Below are 22453 nucleotides of genomic sequence, written 5' to 3'. Positions count from 1 at the left end.
CTGCATTATTCAAGGTCTGAAAACACTGCATCTTTTTTGTTATTTTGACCAGTTGTCATTTTCTGCAAATAAATGCTCTAAATGACAATATTTTTACTTGGCATTTGGGAGAAATGTTGTCAGTACTTTATAGAATAAAACAAAAATGTTCATTTTACTCAAACACATACCTATACTGTAATCTGTTACAGTTACATAAAAACTCAACATATTCAGATTACAGTTACATTTGGTAAAAATTGGGATTAATAGCAGGATTACACTTTTCAATATATAAAAAAATAAAATGATAAAGACAGAATACAGATATGATCAGATGCGCGCTGAAGATCTCTTCTGGTTCTCTCTCGTGACTCACATGAATCTGGTGCCACTTACTGTCACATGTCTATTCAAGTCAAGTCATTTTTACTTGTACAGCGCCTTTCACAGCACACATTGTTTCAAAGCAGTTTTACAGAAAATCATGCATTAACAGAAAATGAAACTGTAATATCTATAATGTCTTAGAGTCATCATTGTGTAGTTTGATCAAATACGATTGTGAATTGTGCTTAAAAATAAGTAATTAAATAATAATTGTATTTATAACCCTTGTGAGCAAGCTGAAGGCGACTGTGGCAAAGAACACAAAACTCCATAAGATGTTGATTAATGGAGAAAAATAACCTTGGGAGAAACCAGACTCACTGTGGGGGCCAGTTCCCCTAAACAACATGAATATAATGCCAATATTACTTATGTATAGTGCAAGCCATGGTTTAAAATTATTAAACTGAGTAAGTGTTAAGGGTCAGTGTGTAAACAAAGATTTTGTATGAACTGTAAGATTAATGACTAATGTCTTTGAAGTCCATCCTGGATTATCTGCAGTAGTTCATATACAGTAGATGCAATTGTCCTTGTTATTTGACTGATGAAGGGTTTTGTTGGCAATTAATTGATAGTCTATGTATTCCATTTCAAGAGTGTAGTCCATCATTAGACCAAGGTGATGCAGGCAGAGATCAGTGAGTTAAATCGCAGTTCAACCTTGCCGGTAATTTTTAGTGAGGTCTATCCTAAATCTAAGGTTCAGGCAATGGCATATGAAGTATCCCATGTCTTATGGTTGGAGCTGGCATCAGTTCATCCCCTGAAGTCCATCGTAATAGACTGAAGTGATGTTTGGCTGGCACCGGCTGCTATTAGTCATCATCACACAGTGACACGTAGCAGTGGAGTCCGACAGAAGCAGGAATGGAGCCGGATCCAGCCGGTTCTGGTGACCTCAGGATAGGAGTCCCGAGGTTGAGACAGGGATACAAATAGAATAATATTAGCTTAGATGCCATTAAATTTATTGCAGAGTTATAGATCATGATCAATGTTTCTGTTTTCTGGTTCCGGCAGACCTAAAAGCAGCCTAATTGTGAGTTGATGGATAAATTAGGTGTATGCCTGGCTAAATAGATGAGTCTTTAGTCTAGACTTAAACTGAGTGAGTGTGTTTGCATCTCGAACAGTGTTAGGGAGACTATTCCATAGTTTAGGAGCCAAATATGAAAAGGATCTACCTCCTTTTGTGGATTTTGATATTCTTGGAATTATTAACAAGCCAGAATTTTGTGATCATAATGAACATGATGGAATATGGCATGTCAGAAGGTCACTTAAGTAGTGTGGAGCTAGACCATTCAAAGCTTTGTACAGAATTTTAACATTAGTAGCCAATGTAACAACGATAAAATGGGGCTAATATGATCATATTTCTTGGTTCTTGTCAGCACTCTTTTTTTGAACCAATTGAAGTTTATTTATTGAGCTTGCTGGACATCCTCCCAGTAATGCATTACAATAATCTAGTCTTGAGGTCATGAACGCATTAATTCGTATTTTCGGCATCAGAGATCATGTGTCATAATTTAGCAATATTTCTGAGGTGGAAGAATGTTGTTCTACAAACATTGGAAATCTGAATTTTCAAAGGACAGATTGGTATCAAATATAACACCTAATTTCTTCACTGTTGTAGACGATGTAACAGTACATCCATCGAGAGTCAAATTATATTTTAGGGCTTATTTTTAGAGGTTTTGGTCCAATAATTAGTACCTCTGTTTTGTCGGAACTGAGTAGAAGGAGATTTCTGGCCATCCAATCTTTGAATTCATTGATGCACTCTGCTAATTTGGAGAATTGTGAATTTTCATTGGGTTTTGAAGAAATATAAAGTTGGGTATCATCAGCATCCACGATTCCTGATAATATCTCCCAGGGGAAGCATATATAAGGAGAAAAAAGCAGAGGCCCTAAAACTGATCCCTGTGGCACTCCATACTTAACTTTTGTTTGGTTTGACAATTCCTCATTTACACAGACAATGTGGTAGCGGTCTGCTAAATAGGACCTTAACCATGCTAATGCAACTCCACAAATGCCAACATAATTCTCCAGCCTATTCAAGAGAATGTTGTGATCTATCGATGTGTAAATAACACCTGTCTCACATCAACAAAGGGAAGACCCACACGAAAATCACGTTAGCCAGGATAGCTAAAATTAGTCATAAGTGTTCCCTAATTTCGCCGTCCGACCGTCTTTTGATCGTTTTCACAGGAGCAGGAATAGAAGCGGAGAAACTCGATCCCCCCAGCGAATGGCCCGTATTCCGGTACACTGGACACCTACTGTCAAAACTTAAATGTGACTTCTCATTTCCATCTTACCTTCACTTATGGGAGTAATGCTGGCAAATGTAACATTTTAAAACTCAGAGAAAGTAGGATTAAGTAAATCAAGACACACTAAAAAGGTTTAACTCTATTTTTATCTATTCTTTAAAACAAGATTTTAAATATTTTATTTTTATTTTATTTATTTTTGTCATTAAATTCATCCTTAAACATAAACATAAACATAGCATCACCTATAAATGTTAGCTGGTGATGTTTGACTGTTGATCATGAGCAAGCAGAGGACAGACACTGGAGGGATATATAATAATAATAATAATAATAATAATAATAATAATAATTCTGAGTCAGAAGTTAATGAATGGTCAGTGCCAATGAGTCTACATGCTAACTGCAATACATGGCAGAATTCAACTTGGTAGTATTTTTGAATCTGAGGTATATCCTGTCAGATATTTTAATGTTAACCAAGACATAATTCAGTGCATCTGTTCTAACTGTATTTGCTTGATGAGAAAATAAAAATGTTCTGTAACAGATAAAGGACTCACCTGATTTGGTTAAAAATGCTGCGTTGTTCTATACATTTGAACATTTTCTGTTTTCCTATTAAGAAGGCAGTGTCCCTGTGTTTCATGTTTCATGTTTTTTTTTTCTTATACTGTATATAATAATAGCTACATCACTCATAACATTATTCAAATATGGTTTGTTTGCATTCAGAAGGCATGATTAAAAGTCTTTGAGAACATATTGCTTTTCTCTTGACTTTATTCACATATGCAATCTTGAGGTAATCAAAAAGTAACAAAGGAATCTGATTACATTACTTTCTTATTGAGGTAACTGGATTAAGTTACTGAATACATTTTTACTAAGTAATCTGTATTTGTAACGGATTACATTTTAAAAGTAACCCTCCCAACCCTGACAGTATATATATATATATATATACATACATACACACACACATATACTGAGCACCTGACAATATACCAACATTCAGTAGGTTAAAAAATAAATATTTCCATGTGCAGATTCATATTAAACATTGCATGATAATGAATCCAGAAATGTGTTTGTTTAAACCTACAAAAGCAATGAATTGAACATTAAAAACAAACTTTATTCAGTTAATAAATGTATGTCAGTCTCTAGATTGCAGCATTTAAATTATTCTATTCTAAAGCTGATTCATATTATTCACAGGAGATTTTATCTCCTGCAATTTATTTCACAAAATCGACTTTGGAGTGGAAATTTAAAAGCATCACAATTAAGATTTAACATCAGATAAAGAGGAGCATAAAAGCATGTTTGCTATTTAGAAAATAAATGAGTTTAAATAATGCAACAAACAAAAGTAAATTAAACAACAGGGTCTGTATTACAAAAAAATAAAATAATAATAATAATAATAATCCTCCAAACTTTAGAGTACACTTGTGGGGTAGGGAGGTCAGTTTTGTTGATTTAAAACTCGATAGAGCATTAACTTTAAAAATCTCATCTGTTTGGGAGAACATATAATCCACTTTTAGTGACACTCAGTGGCATTGCACCTCACAACTGCCATGATACATGTAAGGAACCACATGATATTGTGCAAATACGCCACCACAGTCAGACAACTTTTATGAGAACTGTACTCACAATACACTGACACTTGATTAGAGGAAATAATGTGAAATGAACAAGGTGCAACTTTACTAAAGAGTCAAAAGACCTATAGCAAAGAGTATATTGAAATCAGTGCAGTATAGAAGTTTATCAGTCCAATATTACAATATTTATCTTGCTGCCAGACTGAACTGCTACAAGTTAGTGTGGTCAATGAGATTCCAGAGAGACTAGAGTTTGATATATAGAGTTTGACCCCCATGGCAGACATGTTCAGTTACTTCTAGAAGTATCTTCACTACTTATGGTGAATATAATATGCAGACTAGAGTGTTAGTGGTTAAATACCACCTTTAGTACACTGGAAATAAGACTAGATACTAAAACCCAAACCCCATTTACTGTATATGGACTCGAGAAGTCAGAAGACCAAGACCAAAAGACTCCAACTCTGACATGTATATGTGTACATGTGTACTATATCTAGTTTTTAGAACAATTTTACTCAATTTATTGAACTGTAACCTATTTTATTTCATTCACCTAATAACATTTGCACCAACTAGTCAGTTCTGCCACTGGTCGACACGTTTAGTTCAGGATTCGTGGATTACAGGATTCCAGTGTGCTTGTTAAATATGATGAAAACAGGAGGAAAATTCTTCAGTCCACAAACTGCATCCTGTGTGTTAGTGAAAAAGGAGACCAGACGGCTAATTTTCTGGGCAACTAGTCATCCACTATTATGAATTAGCAGCCGCACATGCCCAGCCACCAGAGGTGGATTATGACTAGCAAGGGCCCCGGGGCCAATTATCTTTTAGGGCCCCCCGGTCCAATTATCTTTTAAAGCTGAGATCTACGCAATCTATTTTCATTGATTTCAGTCTCTTTTAATACCTGTACTATTATTTAAAGTCAGATTAATTCAAACACACAGCACGGATGTGGTACAGAAACCGCTCAACCGAAATCGTTCGCTGAACAGCTACTGTATATTTAAACTGTGAAATTCAGCAAAGAGTTCAGGCAGTTCTGGCTCGTTTTTTAACTCATCTGAATGATGGGGTGCGTTCCATTCAGAAGTGATCATCCCTATATCCTTCAAAGACAGTGTGAGAGCTTCGAAGGGGAAATTCTGTTTGAAATGACCCTACAGCTTGCCTACCATTATTATTATTCTTCCATCTAAAAGCCCTGCGAAGGCATCATTTAAGCATTTTCAAAGTGTCCAAAAATCTGAGTCTGCTTTGGAACGTTTGTGATTTCAAACTTCAGCTGTCAAAACCTACACACAAGCCCTTTAATCTGCTTTCTTTCTTTCTTACCGTAAAACCTGTTAAAAATTCTAACTTTTAAAACTATTTAAACTATCAGACAAGTTTGTCTCGACAAACTTTACGTATCTAGTTTAGTCAGTACTTTTGAACCACACAAAGTAAAATATCAATATTGTCTTTTTCCCAACCACCTAAGGCAAGGTTTTTTTTTTTTTTTTATCGGTAATGTAGGGCAAACATGCAGTTATAGTATAATAAACGTTTTTGTTTGACAGCCCTTTTATAAAAAGATAAAGCTTAACCAATGAGTGTCATTGCCATAAAGCCTTCCATATGACATAACAGTCAGAAAATTATATTTTTTAAACCGGTTTAACCCTATTTTTCTATAAATAATGAAATTTTAAGCACATGTTGCTTGAATTCAATAAATACTAATTTTGAAATATCAGTAACAATATAAACATTATTGTTCATTTTACTATATCAAAATCAGCAAAGATTTCACATAAAAAATATGGGTGCATCAAAACATAAAGGTATCTATTTTGGAAATTATATATCAAGATCTTCTACTTCCAGAAGAGCATGAAAATGTTCACCAGAAGACAGTAGACATCTCATACACATCGTGATGATGTAGAGGCTTTAGATAGTCATGTATCAAATATGATACTTGCGGCGTTATAAGATTAAAGAGTTGCTCAAAAAATTTAATTAGAAACAGGAAGGCAAAAGGGTCTTATAAGAGGGCTGGGGGCCCTCTTAGTCACAGGGACCTGTTGAGGGGGGCTTGTAAGCTCTGGGGCCCACATATTTAAGCATATATAAACATTTGTTTTCAAAGTTGATGGGTCGCAAGACCTTGCAGCCCAGAGACCCCCCGGGCTCCTGTAAGTCAAGGGCCCCTGGGCACTGGCCCCACTGGTCCGGTCCGTAATTCATCTATGCCAGCCACCTGCTCCATGTAATGCTTGGACAAGAGTATAATCCCAAAACAGCCGTGATGGCCCTAAAGTAAACACACTTTGATAATCGCGTGTGGGACTGTCATTCATCACATGAGGTTTTTTAATACCACAAAGAGACACTGAGGAGCCAACACAAACTCCTAATCCAGCATAGAGTGGTTCAGTAAATGTGGAGTAGAAAGTGTGTAAGTGTATGAGGGTTTGTGTTTCAGAGACATTGAAGAAGGACAGCGTGCCGGCCGGCCAGTCCAGATACACTGCTACTCTGTTACAGATGGGTGGAGGGATAGTTACTTCAACTTTGTCATCACTGTGCCTGGCAGTGAAAGTGTTATTAAAACAACACAGACTCCAGGACCTGTCATTGAATCCAAACGCAAAGTCATCTCTCCATTCTCTCCTGCTGATTGCTTTATACGACACTGATATAACAGCCTCGCCTCTCCATTCAGCCTCCCAGTAACAGCGTCCAGTCAGAGTCTCTCTACACAAAACCTGAAGACAGTCACCATTAAATCTCTCTGGATGATCAGGGAATAACATCTCCTCTTCATATGTCAACCCTTTGTAGTCATCAGACAGAGAGTAACGAGTGTGTGTTGTGTTTAGATCCAGTGTGATATCACAGGCATCTGAACACAAGAAGAAAGATTACAGGAGAGAACCGTCATACCACAATTGCACAACATTGACAGAAGGTGTATGTGTATGTATGTGTGTGTGTGTCCCTACATTTCTGTAGTCCTGCTGTAATCCTTAACTCCCCACCATGATCAACACTGTAAAACACACACACACAAAACATCATACACTACTCATTTCATACATAATGATACAAAAATAAAAGTATTACTCAAAAGTTTTAGGCACTTTTTCAAACAAACTTCAAAAAGAAGTTTGTTTGAAATCTTTGCAAATTTATTAAAAATAAAAAACGAAAGATTTCAAACAAACTTCTTTCACGTTGTCATTATGGGGTATTGTTTGTAGAATTTTGAGGAAAATAATGAATTTAATCCATTTTGGAATAAGGCTGTAACATAACAAAATGTGGAAAAAGTGAAGCGTTGTGAATACTTTCCGGATGCACTGTACATTTTTTAAATATTAAGAGTAAGTTTATAACATTATGCTTTGTATAGTATTACCCTGGAATTAGAAAAAAAAAAAAAAAAAAAAAATTACCGCAGCTGCATAGGAGGTTTCAAATGCAGCTGCTGAGAGAGTGACAGCAATTTTTTTATTTTCTCTCATCTGACTGTTGTAATCCACCACTCTTTTTTTTTTTTTTTCCTTCTTCTGGAAAGTCATGGAAATGTAAAAGTGGACTTTGTCTTTTGCTTTTAGAGTAAACGGGTAAGTGAAAATAAGTGCACGACCGATATATTGGTCGGCCGATATTATCGGCTGATATTAGCCTTTCACCGATATATCGGTATCTGTGTATATGTGTACCGATATGCGCAGATATGAAAACTATTTTCAGAACATATTATGTAGAAAACAATGCTTTAGAACATAGTTTGTCCAGCAGAGTGCGCTCCGACTCCATTGTTTACAGAGCTGACTCTGAACTGACGGTGGCTCTGCAGACAGGGCGGAGTTAAGCGACGCAGAGTTAAGCGGTGTCTTCTTGGTAATTTGCTAACTAGTTTGTGAAATACATACTGGAAAGTTAATAAACAATGACCCCATCATACTCCCTTTTCAATATAACTAATATAACATTAACCCTTTCCCTGACAACCATGTCACTCCTGTTTATCACATCTGTTTTCTATGTTAGCCAGCTATAGTTTGTCAGTGCAGTCAGTAATGTAGCAGATTGAAAGGTAAACATCAGAGCAACTTTTTGCAGCTCAGCAGACAACGGTGTGGTGGTGGATTGTGTCTGTTGAGTGTTGATTTCACACTACGTTGTTACCTAGTTGGTGAGACGCAATGCTGGTCCATCTTTTACTCATCATGACAATGAGCTTATAGCTAACTAGCTAACCAAGTAGCTACTTTCATTGTTTGTCAGCTGAGTGGAAGCTAATATGTAAACATGTATTCACCAAACAGTTTTGTTCAGGATTCACAGTTTGGTACCCCTTCAACCGAACAATTCCGGTCATTGCATTTACAAAATGTAATATTTAAAAGTCTGGTTTTCCACCGTTGAAAGTTTCCCCTGAACTTGTATAGCAGAATACGGTGAAACACCACTGCCGCTGTTTATCTCTTGACTCGGCAGGTGTAAATGTTTCTTGTGTTACAACCTGACCCTAACTGACTGGCAGTATTAAGATAGTCAGCATTTGACTGATACTAAACAGTACTGATGTTTATTTAGCTATTTATTTTATTTTTATTTATCCTTTATTTTAATGGTCAGCATTTGACTGATACTAAACATACAATACTGATGTTTATTTAGCTATATATTTTATTTTTATTTATTCTTTATTTTAATGGTCAGCAATTGACTGATACTAAACATGCAGTACTGATGTTTATTTAGCTATTTATTTTATTTTTATTTATTCTTTATTTTAATGGTCAGCAATTGACTGATACTAAACATACAGTACTGATTTTTATTTAGCTATTTATTTTATTTTTATTTATTCTTAATTTAAGTGGTCAGCAACTGACTGATACTGAACATACAGTACTGATGTTTATTAAGCTATTTATTGTATTTTTATTTATTCTTTATTTTCTCAGTGGTCATTTCTAGAATTTGTTGACAATGTATAATAATAATGTCAAATATTCTTTGATAAAAATATTTGTTTAAGAAAGCAGCCTTCGGAGTACCTTTGCATAGTCATATCGGTGCAAAATCAGTGAACAATCCACACAGAAAAGGTCTGTTTTCATTCCAGCTCAAAAATTAACTATATCTGCCGCCATATCAGTAATCAGTGAATTTCCCCCTCTAAAATTAGTATCGGTCTCAAAAATCCCATATCGGTCGGGCTCTAGTGAAAATAATATTTGCTGTGGTCTCCCAGTCACTGCTGTTGAAGTTTACCCTGCAATCATTTTCTTCCGCGTTCCAAAACCTGAAGTGTGAAAAAGGTCTATTAGCTACTTTTATAAGTTACTTAGTCATTGTGAATTCCTCACATTAAGAGTTAAGGATATTGAGTTACTTGTAGCGTGTTTCTAAGGAAAGGCATACACAACTTAGTTCAACTTCAATTCATTTTCTGTGCAGATCTAAGTTGAAATATTACATTTATGTACATATAGAGGATGCACAGATGTGGGAATTGAGTTAGAAATTTAGGGACTTGTGACTTGCTTGAAAGTGTATTCTGTATTTTTTTTTTTATAATTTTTTTTATTTTAATTACCTTTACTTGGCTTCACTCTCTCTATCACTCCCGTGCATGATAACTAAGCATGAAAGAACAAATAGAAAGCACAAAAAAAAAAAAAAAAACTTTGCTCAGTTGGACCAGATATATTTGAATTTAATATAATCACTTTTGTGACAGTTCTGGTCAAATTCCCACATTAGCCCTTATCAATCATGGCCTCCTAATAATCCCCATTATTCAATTGGCTGTATCACTCAACTCTCACCTCTCTACCAATTCAACTGGCTGTAATTGGCTGTAACCAGTAGCTGGTGTTTGGGGAGCATACTGGCACACTATGGCTTGCTGTTGCACTATCCAGGTAGATGCTGCACACTGGTGATGGTTGAGGAGAGTCCCATGCTCACTATGTGAAGCGCTTTAAGTGTAGTGTCAGAAAAGTGCTATATAAATGTAATGTTCATTCATTCATTCATTTCAAGCAAAAATCCTTGTTAATTTATTGGAGTACATGTTTCATCTGAGCTTCAGATGGGTCTGCTTCTCATCTGTGCTGCTGTGATATGAGACACACTGAAGAAGTTCCAGCAAGTTCTTCTGCATGTAAATATGTGTAATATATGTGTTCTCCCTAGCGGCCAGTAGGGGTGCTAGTCATGTTAGACTTTAATTTTGATGTTTAGTTATGGGTTCTTGATTTGTAACTGTTTCCTATTCCTGTTTCCTCCTTGTCTTGATTGTTCCCCAGCTGTGTCTTGTTAACTTTGTTAGTCCTTTGTCATTAAACTCTCATGTTTGCCTTTGTCCCTTGTCAAGTATTGTTCTTGTAAAATTGGAGTCAAGTCAGTCTTTTGTGTCTTCCAGTTCAGTGCAGTTGAGTCTAGCTTTGTTTAGTTCTTGCCTTTGTTTACTTTATGTTATCACTGTTGATAAAACTGCACTTGGATTTACACTTCATCTAGTCTTCGAGTCATGTCAGCTAATCTACGATACAGAATACTCAACCTATTATGAACCCAGCAGTAGTGCTCATGTGTCTCCGCCAGGGGAATTATCCCCTTGATTTGAGGACTTTGTGGTGGACCTCTGTGCACTCTGTGACAGGGTAGATTTTGGAAAGGTATTCCTCAAGGACTTTTTTCAAGCAGGCTTAAACAAACCTCACTACTCCATGCTGCCTGGAGGCGGAATTACATGGACCCTGCTGCAGTACATAAACTATGCCCTTTTACTGAGTGGTTTGGCCTTTACTGTAGTATAGTGGATAAGAACCTCCATACTCCTTGACACCTGAGACCTTGGCTGCCTTGTCCTCACCACCTGAATCTCCTGTCCGCCTGCTGGACCCCCCTTGGTCTACTGGCCGCCCGTTGGACCACCCCTTACATGCCCCTTCCTTTAAAAGAGGCATGTAAGTTTAAAACTCTTGCATTGGGTTGATTGACAGGTAGAACTTTCTTATTTCACCCTAGAACTCCTTGGTTTTACTAGACTCATGTTTGAGGCAGTCAAAATATCTATTTTCACTGTCTTGTTATTCTGTATTACAGAGTCCAAATTATTGTTTGTATAATTTACTGTTGTGGCTGTTGTAATTTCTTGTCATGCAGATATAGGCAAGGTTGTGACATTTGTCTGTTTGTATGCATATAAAATGTTGCACTGTAGTTTCCAGAGGGAACCTCATTTTGTTTTGTCCATTGCTCTGCAATATGCATAAATTACAGTAAACCATACTTTGTTTGCCTAGTGTTTGATGAAAAGCAGTTGGCGCTTTCCGTGGTAGATCACCTTTTGTGCATTCCTTTTGTTCACTGCCAAAGTGATGGGTTGGCTGAGGCTTCTACTGTGCAGTCAAATTGTGGAATAAATAAGTAATATAATCTCTCTTTCCTTGATTCTGTTTTGAACTGTGACATAACTCAACTTGACTGGACTCTTAGCAGGACTCGACTTGTCTGAGGTGAAGTACAGACTTGACTTGTCTAGCATGACTGTATACACTGCTGACTTGAGACTTGACTCAGGGCGTGAGAGTTGCTTGAGACTTGCACATGTGTGATTTGTTCCCACCTCTGATAGGATGTTTTGAATTGGGGTAATTAACCCTTTAGTAAAGTTAATTGTACAGGTGTTCAGCTCTTTCAGTTCATGCACTTGGGAGAAAATCCCCAACATACTATGACTAGATTATATGAATCAATTCTTTCTAGATTTTTCTTTCTTGTAAAAAGAATATATAAACAGTGCACTGTTAATATCTTGGAGTGTTATTTTAAAGGTCATATATGCATTCTGTGCATAAGGTACATGCACTGAACACACTCTCTGTGCATGGGTCATGCGCAAGGAAGTTGCAGATGTCAAGATTTGGAGTGAAAAAGGAGTTACATTGTGGTTCTCAGCCAAAACCGATTGTATCACTGAAGAAGAAACTGATTAAACCACTCGAGTTTATGGATTACATTTTTGGAACTTAAAAGTGTTGGGCCCAATTGACTGGCAGTGTATGGAATACAACAAAAATCTCCATAAAAAATCTTTATCTGTGTTACGCAGTAGGAAGGAAGTCATTCGTATTTGAGATTGCACATGAGAGTAAATGAGAGAATTATCATTTTTGGGTGAACTACTCCTTTAACAAACTGAACTAATAACCTACACTATTGCTCCACAATTAACAATTTTGAGTTCCTCTGGTCAAATGGGGTTACCAAAAAAGTGAACAAATTTATCACAGTAACAGTTTAAAAGGGTGGTCGCACTAGGCTTTGAGAGCATTTTCTTTTTTCGACAACACAATGGAGTAGAATATGATGTCACTCGAAAGGGCTTCTGGTTTGAGTTAATAATAAATCACAAATAAAAATAATATTATATGAAAAAAAATAAAAATTAAAATATATTGTCTACTCACTTCCCTGCAACATTAAAACATGCGGTTTTGAAACATGTATCCTTTGTACTGAACCAAGAGGTCAGTATGTGATGTTTCGATCTTTTATTGATCACACATCCTCACGTCATACAGATTTGAAGGTCAGAGTTCAGTAAACTTGAACTCTCCTCTGCAGCGAAGTACAAAATTACTTGACATGAGCTTGCATTTTCGGTCTCCTGCATTTAAATGGGAGTGAATGGAGCGAGAAGTGTAGTGTAGGGCGGTCGCCCCTTAAGGACTTCAAACCACACACACTTTAAAAACACACATGACAGTATGACTGTTACTGATCAACATACTTGAGTTTGTCCAGTGTGCAGTTTGGATCATTGAGTCTATCAGAGAGCAGCTTGACTCCTGATTCTCCTGGGTGATTGTAGCTCAGATCCAGTTCTATCAGGTGTGAAGGGTTTGAACTCAGAGCTGAAGCCACATTACAACAGCCTTCCTTTGTCACCATACAGCCAGATAATCTATAAACACACACAGAAACAGTCAAGATCACATCATCTGTGACACTGGAATTGCTGATGAACCTAAACTAAATTTTATCTAGTAAAAATAAAAGGGGGATCAGGACATAAATAGATTATGAATGTGAATCTGGATTTAGATTATGGTTATATATGATTTGTATTGGATATGTGAAAATATGATTTACTCTTTTGACTATCAATCTTAAAATAATTAGCTGTCATTTACACAAATATCTATGCAATTTAGCAGGTTTGCTTCCTTAATCTTTTAGATTTTAGTTTTTGGTCAGGGTAGTTGATGACTTTATTAAACTCATTTGTTATACTTTGAGAGGTACAGTATTCTTTCTCTTCAAAGACTGGAGAATTTTCACATGATTGCTCGGCTGCCTAAAATTCTGGTTTCACTAAAATTTTGCAGCTGGTGTTTATCCAAAGATAAAAGGTTCATTAATTCTGACTTCAACTTAGAATTGGAGTGGAATAATTGTGGTTTCAAAGTTACTATAGCAGGACTGTGATGCCAGTAATTCTACAGTTTATGATCATCTCAACTCAGTACTATGAGATTTGAATCTGTAAACAATTTATAAAAAGAACAAAAAAGGCAAGGAGCAATCACAGACCCAAAGTTCAAAAATACAGTGGGGTCTGCTGAGATATTCAAAGCACCCACGAGATCAGGACCAGGGAAAATATCACATCTATAAATTTCATAAACAAGTGAACTTTTATCTGTTTTTAATAAGGGGAAAGTAGGGTAAGATGTGTCAGTGGGTAAACCGTGTCACACCCTTAATCTAGGAAGCGGTGCACAATTTGTTGTGTGCCTTTATATTTAGAAAATGCTCATCATAAACAGCTGCCTGTAATTTTAAGATACACACATGAAAGTATTAAATATATTTACATGCTTAAAACAATTCTTTTTGCATGTAATTGTACATTTTTTACATAGCAATGTAAAACAAGTTGTCAAAGCACAACTATCCAGGTATATCCAATATATTTCATATTAAACCTTTTTCCTGATTATTTTATGTTTATGTTCAACTTAACCTCTGTCTACCTTACTTCTTATCTAGAAGAGAAATCAAGTCAAATGTGGCAAAACTTACCCATTCTACACTGACTGAATATTTTTAAATAAAATTCTCTGACCTCAGTATCTCCAATTGACAGTTTGAACTCTTCAATGCATCAGAGAGCAGCTTCACTCCTGAATCCTGCAGGTCATTGTTACTCAGGTCCAGCTCTCTCAGGGAGTTTGATGATTGAAGAACTGAAGCCAAACTTTCACAGCACTGATCAGTGAGATTACAGCCAAATAATCTAAACAGAACAAAACAAAATGATTATAAAATGCATTTACAAAAACACACAATCTTTCCAGAGTGGACGCCCTACAGTCTGAGGAGAACTACAGTGAAAGACACTATACAGAACTAATTTCAGTCATAATCGGTTGTGACAAAACGTGTAGCTGCATTTTTGCCTTTGCAGGGCAGTGATGACTCCATCATTATTATACGTAATGTTCAGCGTTATGTACAAGATAGGCAGTGGTGGAAATAGCCGAGGTTGGGTGGTTCGCTGAGGATGCATTAAATTGATTGAAAATAATGTAATACCGATACTACATTTGTATTGCAGTTATAAAGCTGGGCTGGCTCTGTGGTTAGCACTGTCACCTCACAGCAAGAAGGTCCTGGGTTTGAGTCCTGGCTCAACTGGGCCATTCTGTGTGGAGTTTGCATGTTCTCCCTGTGTTTGTGTGGGTTTCCTCCAGGTGCTCTAGTTTCCCACACAAGTCCAAAAACATGCATGTTAAGAGTGAGTCACACACTGGGTGATATCAGGAAGGGGGTCCAGCATAAAACCTGTTCCAAGTCAAATATGCAGATCATGGATGGTCCACTGTGGCAACCCCCAACAGGAGCACCTGAAAGAAGTACTGTAAGTAATGCTGTGGATTCAGCCCACAGGCCTTGAGTTTGACATGAGAAGTTTGCTTCTCATTTCCTAAATTGTGCATCCTCATTTCCATCCCAGATTGAAGTCTGCCATCATTAAGGACATACCAATTCTCTAAATGCAGCACAAGGAGGTGAGAATTGAGGACAGAAGATGCTTGAGCGAGGAAACACAGGAGCTTCCTATGCAGAAGACTTATTGGTCGAAGCACCTGACGCACATATAATTTCTCCTCCCCTTCACATCACAACATGTTTCACCTTTGCCATTTAAATAAATAACAATTATCACATACTTCAACAGAGCATTTTGAATTATATGTATTTATTCTGAATATATTAATAAATAAAGTTTCAATAACTTAAAGGCAAGTACACCGAGGTACTGCAGCTGTGCAAAAACGTGCTCTGAAGTGACGCATGAGTGAGCAAGCACATTTCATTTTACAAACACATCTTGCTTCAATTCCTCAGTCCTCGTTTCCTTTCCTTCCATCCTTTCCTCGTTTCCTTAGAGGGTGGAGTTAGGAAGCAAGGAAAGGAAGTAAGGAAAGGAAATGAGAACAAACAGGGTGCTTCTCAAATGGCAGGCTGCAGCCTAGTTATACTGTGTCCTTCCTAGACCAGACCTTCGGAGTCTGCAGGCTAGACTCCTCCTCAGCATTAAGCACTAGAATGAGACAGTCTAATAAGTGCACATGGCAAACCATATGCTTAGAACCATGTGATATTTTACTTTGTTTAGAAAATGATAAATATGTCCTTAATTTCTAAATTATTTGCAACACTGATCTTAGAATTTATATTTAAATCCTTTCAATAATAAAATAAAAAACGGAACACTGGACTTGTAAAAACTATAACCTTTTAAAGCTTTTCAAATTCATGTAATTGCCCTTTTATTAATTGTATTTCTTCTTTTTTTTTTTTTTTTTTTTTTGGTGCCTTGTATCTTCTAATTTGTTGTGTTGTCTAAACTACTTGCATTTTTTTTTCTACATATTGTCATTGCTGCAAACGCAAACAAAAACTTAAAGAGAGAGATAAAAAAGTAAGATGTGTCATAAAGGTTTCCGCCTCCGCGGTCACGCAAATAATTTGGGACATGTGCAAAGGATTGTTGGTGATTGAAGGCCACGAAGGATACACCTGATTCATCCTCCAAAATATGGCAAATGAAGGCTGCGAAACGAGTCTGCCTTCCAAGGGTCTTCACATTTGAGATGGCCTTTGACGATCCTTGATGACATGGTAGCCGAGATATACAGCCTAACGAGGCTACAGCCTAACGAGAAGCACCCACAATTTGAGAAATGAGAAGCACCCCTTGACTGTAGGCCCACAGAGCCCCCTTGAGCACACAACTGAAATGTGTTACATTTATAAACTGGCACAGACATTGATAGAGAACAAAAAGCAGTAATCTCACAGTTTTTATCTACAGTATTTTATTGCCTGAGTGGACAATTTTTGCAACATTGCAAAATTCACTGGCCATAAAGAAAATGTACCTGCTTTTGGCACTTGGCGGGTGTTCATTTCAGACCCCGTATTCAATTTTAAGCTAATTTAATGATACATCTTGCTCTTGATGATTAAAAACACAAAATACAGTATGCTTCCCATCAGAACTGAGCATCTGTGCGGCATGATTAAAGCCTGGTTTCACGTGAGCGTTGGGAACAATGTACCTCAATTTTAACTAAAATTCACTGACCTCAGTATCTTCAGTTGACAGTTTGGACTCTTCAGTGCATCAGAGAGCAGCTTCACTCCTGAATCCTGCAAGTAATTGTTATTCAGATCCAGCTCTCTCAGAGGGGAGTTTGGTAATTGTAGAGCTGAAGCCAAACTTTCACAGCACTGATCAGTGAGATTGCAGCCAGCAAGACTACAACAGAGGAGGAAATACAGCACAATGAGCAGGAGATGGAAGGTTATAATAGTAGTATTCTCTGTATTCTACATATGGCACTAATAGCACAACTAATATTGTATTTTATATAAGGTAATCACATCTGAAGAAAAAATTTAATTGTTGATTTAAGGTTTGATTGATTTGAATTAACAGTATACTATAAACCGAAGATTCAAGATTAGTTTTCGCCATATTGTATATTGGACTGTAACTGCGGCTTTCAGTTTCTGTCTGATGGTCATTTGAACAACAATATTAAAGTTAAATGAAACTCTGAACATAGACCATCAGTCTTTCAGGGTCCACTACATTACACATTTTGAATAAGTCTAAATACTACTAATATTAAAAGGGTTTAAAATTCCAACAGCCTCTGGTTTACATTTACATTACTGCCACATAAAACAGTGTCATAATTTAATGATGAAGTTGCAATGATTGTGTCTCAACAGAACAAAATACTTATTTTTCATTTACAATCACAGAAATTAACTTACAGAGCTTTTCTGCAGTTCATCACAGCTGGGAAGAGTCTCCTTTTACCCTCATCTGATGTGTTGTATTTCCTGAGATCAAACTCATCCAGCACCCCCTCTGATATCTGAAGCATGTACGTTATTGCTGAACAGTGACCAGCAGAGAGATAATTCTCTAAGTGTTTTTCTGATTTCAAAAACTCATGAATCTCTCTGTACAGAGTCTGATCATTCACTTCCAGCAGACAGAGAAACAGATTGATGGATCTGTCAGCTACACGACTTTCATTATCATCATCATCATCATCCACATCATCACTACTGATGACAAAATCATCATCATCATCATCATCATCATCATCAAAATCATCATTATCATCTTCATTTTCAAACTTTACAGCTTCGATTGTGTCTTTAATGTACTTTGTTGTTCTCTCGATGTTCTCTAAGCTGTTCTCTGTGTGTGTCAGTAGATCCTGTAAGAGTGCCTGATTGGAGTCCAGTGAGATGCCCAGTAGGAATCGGAGGAAAAGATCCAGATGGCCATTTTTACTCAACAAGGATTTATCAACTGCTGATTTCAGCAGCTCATACAAACAGTTTTTCTTTGAACTGTAACACTCATATCTTTCACCCAAAAACAACTTCAGTGATTCCATGTTCTTCGCTACATGTGAGTAAAACAGATAGAAAGCAGCTAGAAACTCCTGAAAGCTCAGATGTATAAAGCAGTAGACTTTCTTCTGATGAATCACAGATTCCTCCTTAAAGATCTCAGTGCAAATTCCAGAATACAATGAGGCATCAGTGACGTCTATGCCGCTCTCTCTCAGATCCTCTTCACAGAACATGACATTGCCCTTCATCAGCTGTTTGTACGCCAGTTCAGCAAGTTTCACAATCACTTCTCTGTTGGACTGCAGGAGTTTCTCTGGATCTCTCTCATCTTTCTCATCATACTTCTGATTCCTCATATTAATCTGGATGAGCAGGAAGTGTATGTACATTTCAGTCAGAGTTTTAGGGATTTCTTCACTGTGATCTTGTTTCAGGATGTTTTGAAGCACAGTGGATGAGATCCAACAGAAGACTGGTATGTGGCACATGATGTGGAGGCTTCTTGCTCTTCTAATGTGTGAGATGATTCTGCTGGCTTGATGCTCATCACTGATTCTCTTCCTGAAATATTCCTCCTTCTGAGGGTCATTGAATCCCTGAATCTCTGTCACACGATTGATGTATTCATAGGGGATCTGATTGGCTGCTGCTGGTCTGGAGGTGATCCAGATGAGAGCAGAGGGAAGCAGATCTCCTTTGATGAGGTTTGACATCAACACACCCACTGATGAAGTCTCAGTCACATCTGAAACTTTCTCACTGTCTGAAAATGTCAGTGTAATTCTGCTTTCATCCAGACCATCAAATATGAACACGACTTTACACTCATCATAAATCTTTAAGTCCAGATCTTGAAGTTCAGGGTGAAAGTCAAGCAGAAGTTTGTGAAGACTGTACTGGTGATCTGTAATCAAGTTCAGCTCTCGAAATGGAAGCACAAACATGAAATCTACATCCTGATTGGTTTTTCCCTCAGCCCAGTCCACAATGAACTTCTTCACAGAAACTGTTTTTCCAATTCCAGCGATGCCTTTAGTAAGAACAGTCTTTATTTCTTCTTTCCTCTTTCTTTTCTCCATCTTATGTCCTGGTTCAGGGAATAGATCAAAGATGTCACTGCAGTTGATTGGAGGGTCGTGTGAGTGTTGTGTTCTGGGTGTTTTCTCCATGTGTAAAATCTCATGTTCTTCATTCACTCCTTCACTTTCTCCCTCTATGATGTAGAGCTGTGTGTAAACCCTATTCAGGAGGGTTTGATTCTTGTGTACTTTGATTCCCTCAAATAAGCTCTCATACTTGTTCTTCATGCTGGTTTTGTGTTGGTCTTTGACTTTCTGCAGAACATCATCGACTGGTTGGTAAGAATCCTGTTGCAGATCTGCAGTCTCCTCCAGCAGTGTGTGTGTCTGCAGATCTGCACACCAAACTCTAAATGCAGTGCTGTATATTAGTACAATGTGCTGATTTTGCTGATATTCAGTACATGTTCAACAGCATGATTGTGAGTGACAGGCACTCTGAGAAAAAAAAAACATGCTCCTAGCTTCAGGCAACATGACCCAACTCTGGTTTCACTCTAGAGGTCTACAAGCTGACCCGGGCCTGATGACCCGAGAACCTGATGGGTTTCGGGCCGGGGTTCAGGTCATTTTTTCAAGTAGGACTTCGGGTTTGGGTCGGGCTCGGAATTGTAATAAATGTAAAAATACATAAACACCATGTCAAGTTAAAAAGAACTTCAAATTTCCAAAAATGCATGTTGAGACACCTGCACTCTGTTTCATTCTTTGCGCGGTGTCTAGATTGTTTTCAGCGCTGGTGTCACAAAGATTCAACATTCTAAACAAGTTCAGGCTGCATAGAGGGGACTGTTGCATTGTTTCATATTATTCCAGATTGTTCTGCACCAAGTGAAGTTTCAGCAAATAAACGGTAAGTCAATGCTATTTTCCCCTTCTGCTCTAGTGTACTAAGGGTCTGCTGTGCCTTGATAAATCTGTGTATGTTTACTGTTTCAGTACTGTTACGAATGTTGCCTATATGCTTGCATAAAATATAGCCAATTGCAACAGTACTTGTTAGAAGAAATTAGATAGTAAGGGATTTTGGTTCAGGCTTAAAATCTGACAGTATCGTTCGGGCTTCATTTTATTTTAAGGCCTGTGCAGACCTCTATTTCACTCCACACTACTCACATACTCATATCTGGAATGACGCAAACACAGACAAGCAGATAAATAAAACCAGGATGAATGGATTGTGACATTGATGAAGGACTCTAGACTGCATTTTGCAACCATTTTCCCTGTTGTTGTGATTAGATTATTTTAAAGGTCGCACTGGTGTGACTAAGTAGGCCAAATCTCTTTGACTAATTATGTGCTGTTGTTTTCTATTGTGTATGAGACATGAAATGACAAACACTCCAAAAATGGGATGAAACATCACTAGCTGTTTTAACCCTAGCAATGCTTACTGATTATCTGAATGACCCAATGGACTGTGTATCGTGAGAACAGATCAGGTGTATTTACTCACAGACCAAACTAGTGTAGTAACACTAACTGTAACTGTGGTATTTAGGAAGAAATGTTGTATCATGGGGCCTGGGTAGCTCAGCAAGTATTGACGCTGACTACCACCCCTGGAGTCGCGAGTTCGAATCCAGGGTGTGCTGAGTGACTCCAGCCAGGTCTCCTAAGCAACCAAATTGGCCTGGTTGCTAGGGAGGGTAGAGTGACATGGGGTAACCTCTGCGTGGTCGCTATAAAGTGTGGTTCTCGCTCTCGGTGGGGCGCGTGGTGAGTTGTGCGTGGATACCGCAGAGAATAGCGTGGGTCTCCACACGCATTACATCTCCACAGTAACACGCTCAACAAGCCACATGATAAGATGCGCAGACTGACGGTCTCAGACGTGGAGGCAACTGAGATTCATCCTCCGCCACCCGGATTGAGGTGAGTCACTACGCCACCACGAGTACTCAGAGCGCATTGGGAATTGGGCATTCCAAATTGGGGAGAAAAGGGAGAAATTTTTTTTTTTTGTATCATATTAAATGTTATAAATTTAATTATATTTTATTAAATATATCAGGTTAGTTAAGGAATAAAAATCACATGTTTATACTCACACAGGGTTAGAGGTCACTGCTCCATCACACAGATTAGGTGGGATCTCTATGGACATCTCACTTTTCATAGACACACAGCTGGGTTCTGGAGATGCTGCTGTGTGTGTCTGTACAGCACCACCATCCTCTCTCTCCTTACAGAGACTCATTTCATAGGCAGTGCTTTAGAAACATACAGAACACAAATATTCAGCTGAATTTACATCTTTAGACATTTTATTGCATTACATTAGGGGAGTGAGGGAATTAAAATCACTTTTAGAACAGCTTCATTTATAGTATATAAATGTGTTTAGGCCACTACTTTTAATTAATAGCATAAGTATAAGTTGGAATTCACATGACCAGGAACACATGACATGAAATACATGAATAAACAGATCAAACATTACAATATATATATATATATATATATCAACTAACCTCATACAAAGTCCAGTAAACATAAAAAAGCTAAATCAATATTTGGTGTGTTGTCACCTTTGCCTTTAAAACAGCACCAATACTTCCTGATTCCTCAACACAACCTCCATATTGACAACTGAGATCTTTGACCAATACGTTGTGTGCTAACCTGATGTAATTATTAACCCTGACATTCACTAAAGAGGACAGTACTTTAGGACACATTTACTAATTCAGGGTGTGACGTTACATCAAAACCACAATGGGTGATTACCCCTAACCCTTACCCATAATTCTACGACAGTACTCCTTATACATTGTTTATTATTATTATTATTATTATTATTATTATTTTTTATGACATCATTCAAAATGGCTCACAACAAAAGTGCAACAAGTTGCAAATATTTATTTTCTGAAATAGTGTCTATTGCAGAGAACACAGCAGTAACTCACTCCCAAATTAATATAAATTATCCATAATAATGAATACAAAAAATTCTTTCAAACCTACCTGTATCAACAGCAATGAACTGAACATCAAAAATAAACTTCCACCAGTTCAAAAATCCACTGTGGTTGTCTCTAGATAGCAGATTTTAAACAGTTTAGTACGTATTCAGATTATTCGAACAGCTTTTTTTCACCAAATGTTG

The 22453-nt window shown here is 37.3% G+C and overlaps 1 protein-coding gene across 1 annotated transcript; it reads right to left on the bottom strand.

Annotated features, from left to right (window-relative positions):
• Positions 1-3428: 3428 nt before the first annotated feature.
• LOC127410691 (NACHT, LRR and PYD domains-containing protein 3-like) lies at positions 3429-22453 on the bottom strand. The gene is made up of 8 exons (XM_051645857.1): positions 22312-22453; positions 21393-21554; positions 17663-19687; positions 16965-17138; positions 14436-14606; positions 13098-13271; positions 7279-7325; positions 3429-7178 (listed from the first exon to the last, which is right to left on the bottom strand). The coding sequence occupies exons 2-8, from the start codon at positions 21539-21541 to the stop codon at positions 6517-6519; spliced, it is 3402 nt and encodes a 1133-aa protein (XP_051501817.1). The 5' UTR covers positions 21542-21554; positions 22312-22453; the 3' UTR covers positions 3429-6516.

Source organism: Myxocyprinus asiaticus, chromosome 20, assembly GCF_019703515.2.
Source record: "Myxocyprinus asiaticus isolate MX2 ecotype Aquarium Trade chromosome 20, UBuf_Myxa_2, whole genome shotgun sequence".
NCBI lineage: Eukaryota > Metazoa > Chordata > Actinopteri > Cypriniformes > Catostomidae > Myxocyprinus > Myxocyprinus asiaticus.
The sequence above is the reverse complement of the archived record's forward strand: the minus strand, read 5'-3'. Positions and strand labels throughout refer to the sequence as shown.